General features: G+C 43.2%; 1 protein-coding gene across 1 annotated transcript in view; it reads left to right on the top strand.

Moving 5' to 3' along the window:
- The first annotated feature begins 3,315 nt into the window (after positions 1 to 3,315).
- The window catches only part of LOC123754053 (breast cancer anti-estrogen resistance protein 3 homolog), a 166,942-nt gene continuing 161,746 nt past the window's right edge, over positions 3,316 to 8,511 (top strand). Inside the window, exon 1 of the mRNA XM_045736191.2 lies at positions 3,316 to 3,619. Coding sequence (XP_045592147.1) covers positions 3,562 to 3,619 — 58 coding nt within the window. The 5' untranslated portion in view covers positions 3,316 to 3,561. The remainder of the gene's footprint in view (positions 3,620 to 8,511) is intronic.

Raw genomic sequence — 8,511 nt, 5'->3', positions numbered from 1 at the left:
CGCGGTGTTGAATGTTGTGGCACAGAGACGCTAACCAGTTAATAATAAACTGAGTCGGAACTGGAAAGAGCTTCCGGTCCTTGACAGTCCAAAGGAGTCACATCTGGACTTGGATCAGAGAAGACCCGAACATTGCCCATGTTTCACGTTCTATAACGCTGCGATAATGTGTCCAGCTGTGCATGACACTGCCTTGACACTTGCCTGTGTGTCCAGCTGTCCATGACACGCTTATGACACTGCCTTGACACTTGCCTGTGTGTTTTCCCGAAATTAACAGGTGCACTTCTGAAGGCGTTCTCAGCACCAACTAGAACCCTCGTTCTGTCCACGCCCATATGAAAGTTTGATCTGCAGAGCTAAAGCTCGACCCTACACACACACACACATGTAGATTACAATGGTAGGGACGCAGTCGTGCATAGAAACATAGAGACCGCTTCCACTTTGACTTATAATAATTGTCGTTAATATGGACTTGCCAAACACAGAGGTATTCTGGGAAGGCGTCGGAGCAGGGAAGAGTGAAGGTGTTGGGGGGTCGTTGATCCTCTGGGAGGGATAGTGAGAGAGAGAAAGAGAGAGAGAGAGAGAGAGAGAGAGAGAGAGAGAGAGAGAGAGAGAGAGAGAGAGAGAGAGAGAGAGAGAGAGAGAGAGAGAGAGAGAGAGAGAGAGAGAGAGACAGAGACAGAGAGGGGGAGAAGGGAGAGAGCCGGAAGGGACGATATAAATTCTGTATATATATATATATATATATATTATATATATATATATATATAATATATATATATATATATATATATATATATAATATATATATATATATATATATATATATATATATATATATATATATATAACTGAAAACTCACACCCCAGAATATGCATATGTCCTGGGGACCATTCAGGCTTGTTCGCATATATATATATATATATATATATAAATATATATATCTTCTATGTAAACAATTCAACCAAATCCCTTTGTAATATTTTTATCAATGAAATATTACCAGGACAAATGTGGGAACCTTTGACAAGCCGTTGGCTTCCTGTCCTCGTCGAGACCACTAGAGACAGAGTAGCCCTCAGGTAAATTCTGGTAAATTCAGGTAAACTATTTTATAAACTATATATCATCAAAGAAAACTAAATTAACTAGAAAACAGGACGTTTTCTTAGATTTACGTAGAAAACATTTCCAACTTCGGAAATAAATGCATAAAGCATTTGGAAAAAACACGAACATTTCTGAGAAGTCATATTTAAAAAAAAAAATTTAAATATTAAATCGTTCATATTCATATTTTATCAGCATCTTGTATCCGTAATCATGAACATATTTCTTAATCATAATTACTAACAATTTTGCTTCATAATTATTAAACAAAAAATAACAGCAATTACTGACGGTGCTTGAAAATTGGTTAATACCGTCTCGAATGACTGCCTCCAGTCCTGTCCACTGTGGCAACCTTCAGAGGACAGACAGGAAGGTTGACGGGTCATGCACAAAGAAATCTTGAGAGTACCCAATGAGCAAGTTCGAATCTTCATCACGGCTTCTACTGATTTTCTTCTTGAAGGGTCATTTCTCTTGTTTGTAATACTGCAAGGTATGCTGACCAGACTACACACTAGAAGGTGAAGGGACGACGACGTTTCGGTCCGTCCTGGACCATTCTCAAGTCCAGGACGGACCGAAACGAAGTCGTCCCTTCACTTTCTAGTGTGTGGTCTGGTCAACATACTTCAGCCACGTTATTGTGGCTCATCGCCTGCATGGTATGGTTATTGGGTCATCTCTCTGCACGGTAAAGTTAAGGAGGTCAGCTCTAGCTTGTAACACTGCAAGGTAAGGTTGAGGTCATCTCTTGACCTTCTAAAACTGCAAAGTAAAACTTTGCAGTTTTACGATATGCAGTTTAATATTTAATACTATTAAATTTATATATGACAAACACTATTATAGTAGACAATACTTTTAAATTATATGAGTGTGTGTGTCGAACCGCCAATGTGACTAGCCTAGCATAGGTTAGAAACACCATGTACTACTGTTCTACTTCACTACTGCAAATACAAATAATTACCAACAGTACCTAAACACCAGGAGCCAGATTCACGAAAGCACTTACGAATCTGTACATCTTTTCTCAATCTTTGGCGGCTTTGTTTACAATTATTAAACAGTTAATGAGCTCCGAAACACCAGGAGGCTGTTTATAACAATAACAACAGTTGAATGGGAAGTTTTCATGCTTGTAAACTGTTTAATAAGTGTAACCAAAGCCGTCAAAGATTGAGGAAAGATGTACACGTTCGTAAGTGCTTGCGTAAGTGCTTTCGTGAATCTGGCCCCTGACCTCGCCCTAAAGAAACACGCAATTCTAATATATAATAATATAATTTTTATATTTGAGAAAATAGTGGTCGTGGAATACACAACACGTTGAAATTAATGAACGAGGCTTCGGGTTCGGCAGCAACTTGGACGAACATGATGGGTTGAGCCCTGTCGAATAGTTACATTGTATTTTGATGTTTAAATCCACTAAAGCCTTTTAACTGATGAATTAAAACTCATAGCGGCTTGGGAAATTGACGTGATGTCCTGTTTTGTATATGTGGTTTATGTTAGGGTCCAACAGCCTGGTTGACCAGTCCAGCAACGAGGAGAAAAGGTCGAGGACCGGGCCGCGGGGACGCTAAGCCCCTGAAACTATCCAACAGCCTGGTTGACCAGTTCAGCACCGAGAAGGCCTGGTCGAGGACCGGGCCGCTGGGACGCTAAACCCCGAAACCTTCTCAAGGTAGGTCGGGGAACCTCACAATTACCTTATTTTTACAATTGCATGGAATCTCTCCATTCATTGTTATTTGCTACTAATCTCTGTATATCATGTAACATTGGCATTTATTATTCATTCATTTTCACTTGAGTAAACATTATATTCAACGAACTGTTACGAATTTCCCGAAATCCCAAAATAAACATGACATTTCTACATTCGCATGGATGCAGTTCCCTCCTAAATGGATACCTCTCCTGTTCTTTTCCTCTCCGTCGACCTTGGCTTCCGCTCACTTTCCACCCCGTCTTTAAACGTTATCCCCCAAACATCGCACATCTTAAACCTCGCTGCGTACCAAAGAAAAGAATAAACCACGACACTAAGCAATTCGTTCGTCATAATCAAATCATTGGGAAGACAAAGTCTTTCCTTTTCTTCACCTGGCATCGAACCATTCATATGTGGGTCTGCCTGACAGGAGACGGCAGGTGGGCACATCGCCTCAGTGTCGTTCCAGCTCTCGTGAGGAGAGGGTGTGTGGCTGCGTAGTCCGGCACTTGCGTCACGTGAACTTAGTCAAAACACCATAGTGTCAAAATCAATGTTTTCCTTGGTTTAAGCCAAATTTATTTGAAAAGATGAAATAGGCATCCTACTGTATATACCGTGATGTGTCAGTTTGTGTAGTTAATGGTTGAAAAATTATAAATTTAGATAATATATAAGGACAGACCAAGTTGTGAGTGAGAGGAGAGTTAGAAGAAAGATGGGGAATAAGGCCTTCTCGCCCAGCCATGACAGCAACAACCCCACAAGGACGAGAGGTGAGTACTAATGACTTGTGATGACCGACCATGACTATAGCAGGCAGCATCAGAGCGCTCAGAGTATGGGCACCCCTTTCTCTAGACTCTGATGGGCAGCGATCTGAGATTAGACACACACACACCCTGAGATGTGCTCTTGGGGGAGAGTGAGATTAGGGGGCACCATGATCTGTTCCTCTGGCAAGGCAAGGGAGATTAGAGCACGCTTACACGTTCTCCTGGTGGGGAAAGGGAGATTAGGAGCACCCTGATTCGTGCTCACTGTCGGAGAGCTGTGAAATTCGGGATTTCCAATCTTCGTGGGTAATAAGGGAGCCGAGGTGTGGGCTTCATCAAGTCTTGGACCCATCTTTAAGTCATGTTCGTCCAAGTTCAACCCATCCACAAGTCATGTTCGTCCAAGTTCAACCCATCCACAAGTCATGTTCGTCCAAGCTCAACCCATCCACAAGTCATGTTCGTCCAATTGAGAAAATACCATTTTTGATTACGCGCCTGAAAAAATACGATCTCTGACAAGCATTGCTAGTCAATGTATCTAATTAAATACATAACGATTTAGTTAATACATAGTGTATTAATACATAGTATTTAATTAATACATAGATCTGGGTACGTAGTGATTCGGTCAATAACAAATTAACCCATGACTTGTTTAAATGATTTTTGTGTAATTAAAAAAAACTAGTAAACATTAAACTACGACGACGAGGCTTCTAGCGAAAGATATTTTTCTTTCGGGTGTTTAGCTCTCTGAGATAACAATCTCCCGTGTTCGGGAAGAGTTAGTTCCGGTACTACAAGCACCTCTTCCCTTAACCTTACTTAACCCCCTCTTCCCCCTCTCCCTCTTCCTGGAACTATTCTCTTAAAAAGTGCCTAATTAAATTACGCGATTTCGATCTGTAGAAATACCAGCGTTGTATGTTTATTGTATGTGTGTGTCTCCCAGGTTAAGTTACTGCTGTGTTTGGTTTCCCCTGTCTCGTGTGGGTGTGTGACCAGCGGGTTGAGTTACAGTTTTGTTACTGTATTTGGTTCTCTTGGTGTGTGTGTGTGTGTGTGAGAGTGAGAGAGGCAGGCGAGATGAGGGGGAAGCGATACCTTGACATGACTGTTGGTCTCTCTCCTTCCTCTTCCCTAATTACCAAATCGTGTCGCCGTCTCCCATGATTTTATTTAAGGATGATGTTTTTGTTACGCATATAAGTATAGTGTTAATGCAAATATTTGTACTTTCTCGATCTTTGTGCTTATGAACTACGAGGGGCTCGTTGCTGCCTGGCCAGACCTGACCACCTAGAATTTTTATGGTTGTAGTTCACAGTCCCGGATTGGCATTACAGTGAGGTTGACCAGAGACACTGTAGGTCTGTGTCAAGTGCCGTCTTACAGACAGGGTCTGCTGGTGACTTTTTTATATTTATTTCATGAGATGGTCTTGAACACCTTCGGTCTTGTTAGATCTAAGACCAAACAGTTTAATTTGCTGTTACAATAATTCATATTATATGGGTATCACAAGCACCTTTGCTATTAATTGGGATAATTTTACCCATAAAGTGGTGCTTTCTGCTCCCGTTAGGAATGATTTCAGTGTAGGATATGACAGGATAAAACGGAGTGATGGAATGTTGCTGGAAATAGTGTCCATAATAGTGGAAATGGTGTCATTCCACTGGGTTGGTTGGAATGACACCATTGTTAAGTGACATCTTAATATTTGCTCTCATACCAACAAAGGCCTAATTGAAGTGTAGGACCATTCAGCAGGCAACAACAGCAGACAGCGTGGCGATAAAACTTTTGTGTAATGAAAGAAAACATGTTATGAGGCTTTAGACTGTTTTGTGTCCCCCCCCCCCCCGTAAAGAAACAGTGTTCCGTAAGCCTATCGTCCTGGAGGGGTGAGATGGTGAGGCTACCGTCCACAGACAGACTGCACATCTTGGTGGAATCTGTCTGTGGTGAGGCTACCGTCCACAGACAGACGCCACATCTTGGTGGAATCTGTCTGTGGTGAGGCTACCGTCCACAGACAGACACCACATATTGGTGGAATCTGTCTGTGGTGAGGCTACCGTCCACAGACAGACGCCACATCTTGGTGGAATCTGTCTGTGGTGAGGCTACCGTCCACAGACAGACGCCACATCTTGGTGGAATCTGTCTGTGGTGAGGCTACCGTCCACAGACAGACACCACATCATGGTGGTGCGCCACCCACGCTTCCACCTGTCTGCTCGCCAAGAGGAGTCGCAGCTCTTGTGTATGCAAATATATTCAGCGATGAAAGAATTTAATGGTCACATTGTTACAAGGGCGTCATTAGCGGTGGTTAATTATTTATATTTTCTGACCAATTATCATCACACGCAGATGCAGATACACACACACACACACACATATATATATGCACACACACAAACATACATTCCTGAGCCCAGTAGGCTCAGGAATCTGTACACCAGTTTGTTGACAGTTGAGAGGCGGGACCAAGCAGCCAAAGCTCTTTGGTCCCAAAGCCCTGCAAGCACAAATAGGCGAGTACACACAGTTTCAAATGTAGATATGATAAAGCTCAGTATGCTCAGGATCCTATTGATGATAGTTGAGAGGTGGGACCAACGAGCCCAAGCTCAATCCCTGCAAGCACAACTAGGTGAGTAGGCATACGCAGCTAGACCTCACGACACGGGTTAAACACAAGGATCAGGAGTATTATGATTGGCTCGTATAATACTATAATTTTCAGCGTAATTAATAGAACAGACAAGAACAGTGTTACTGCCGTACTCAGCCAATAACCGAGTCCTTTCCTTATCAAATTGTACATAGGGCCTAAATGCCTCTTCTTACTCGATCCCACCCAGAGTCATTAGTAAGTTATTAAGAACTGGCAGTAATAATCAATCTAAAGTAAAAGAGGGTAAACAACACTAAACAGAGCCATTATCAAATGTACTTCTTAACTATATATACACATACGTACATGACATAACACTGCAGGGGTCAGTTTCGCACAGGACACTATAAACCTTGTGCTATATCCTTCCCCGGCGAGTCCACTTCTGTCTGTCTTCTATCTTCTGTCGTACACCACTCATGGTTCCCTCCCCCGGGTCCTGACGCCGGCGAGTTCATCTTTCTCAGTAAATCATGGGGCAGTCCTACACAGTATCGTCACGGTGCCCAAAACCACTTCTACTCTGGGGAGACGGTCGGCCGAGCGGACAGCACGCTGGACTTGTGATCCTGTGGTCCTGGGTTCGATCCCAGGCGCCGGCGAGAAACAATGGGCAGAGTTTCTTTCACCCTATGCCCCTGTTACCTAGCAGTAAATAGGTACCTGGGTGTTAGTCAGCTGTCACGGGCTGCTTCCTGGGGGTGGAGGCCTAGTCGAGGACCGGGCCGCGGGGACACTAAAAAGCCTCGAAATCATCTCAAGATAACCTCAAGATAAGATACTCCCCAGCAACACACTGGCAGAGGTCTCCAGCAACACACTGGCAGGCTTATAACAAGCCTTAACAGACGGACAGTTCTTCCATCTCGTAACTCAATGTGGCCATCCCGAGGCACGTGGGTCCCTGAGATGGGAACCAATACTTCACTAAGTATTCAGAACTGCTCTGGGTGAACTGAGTCCTGTCGACCAAGATACTCTCCACATCACTTCTGAGGAGTACAAATGTGGTTAGTAAGAAACTACACAGGGGTCTATTAGATCACAGCCTTCCACCGGGGAACAGAAAATGGGGGCGGGTGCACTCAATAGATGGCGTTTACATCGGCACACCTCCCCTCCTAAAGGAATTGGGGTCGGGTGTGCTCAACAGATGGCGTCGACAACGTCACAATCAGTCGTTGACTTAGGGTCTCTAGGGAGCCTGAAAAATCCTAACTGGCTGACAACATGCTCTCAGACACAAAAGCGGAAGGCTTAAGCCAAGCAAATCTTAATTTTGTGTGCAGTATTAAACAAGCTTCCTATCCTACTAAGACGGATAGACCAGGCTGAGGCTAATGCCACTCGGAAATGGGGTCCAGCTCGTTGCCTCTGGCCACACCTGTTGATTACCTCTGGCCACACCTGTTGATTACCTCACACCTGTTCAAACTGTGACCACTACAGGTGCCAGCACACATTCTCCACTCTGACGCATCACAAAATACATTCTAAACGGGGAAACTGTATTAATTTATTTATGTATGAATCAGGCTATGTAATTTTCAAGTATTTTGCCAAAAGTAGCTTGATCTGAAAATTTCGAGAGTTGCATCAGTTGGGTCGTGTAGTACAGTACTCTACATCATCGGCACAACCGACAGACTAGGGGTTCAATTCCCGGGCAGAACGGAAACGGTTGGGCACGCTTCCTTTCACCTTATGCTTCTATTCACATAAGTAGTACACTAGATACCCGTGAGTTAGACTGTTAGAATATATTACGGGCTCACTATAGCCCGTGCTACATGGAAATTTTGTTCCTAGTAGCTGAATCTAAAACAAGAACATTAGGCTGTTGTGGTTGCATCCTTGGGAAGGTCAGTATTATGTCCAGGGGGGGGGGATTGTTTCAAGATTCCTGAAACATAATGAGATTGCTGGAGATTCCTGAAATAAAATTACACCCTCGATTGTTTCAAGCATGGGTTGGACATGTATATGAGTGGGATTGGGTGGTTATAAATAGGAGCTGCCTCGTATGGGCCAATAGGACTTCTGCAGTTACCTTTGTTCTTATGTTCATTAGCACAGAACATGATCTTTAAAAACCCCTGAATGTTATACTAAACTATTGAATGAATTAGTGTTCCGTAACCCGCTCAGCCTGTAATTATATTAATATTATCGAGGTAAAAACATCAATTTCTGGCAAGATACT

This window comes from Procambarus clarkii, chromosome 6 (assembly GCF_040958095.1).
Source record: "Procambarus clarkii isolate CNS0578487 chromosome 6, FALCON_Pclarkii_2.0, whole genome shotgun sequence".
Lineage (NCBI taxonomy): Eukaryota > Metazoa > Arthropoda > Malacostraca > Decapoda > Cambaridae > Procambarus > Procambarus clarkii.
The sequence above is the reverse complement of the archived record's forward strand: the minus strand, read 5'-3'. Positions and strand labels throughout refer to the sequence as shown.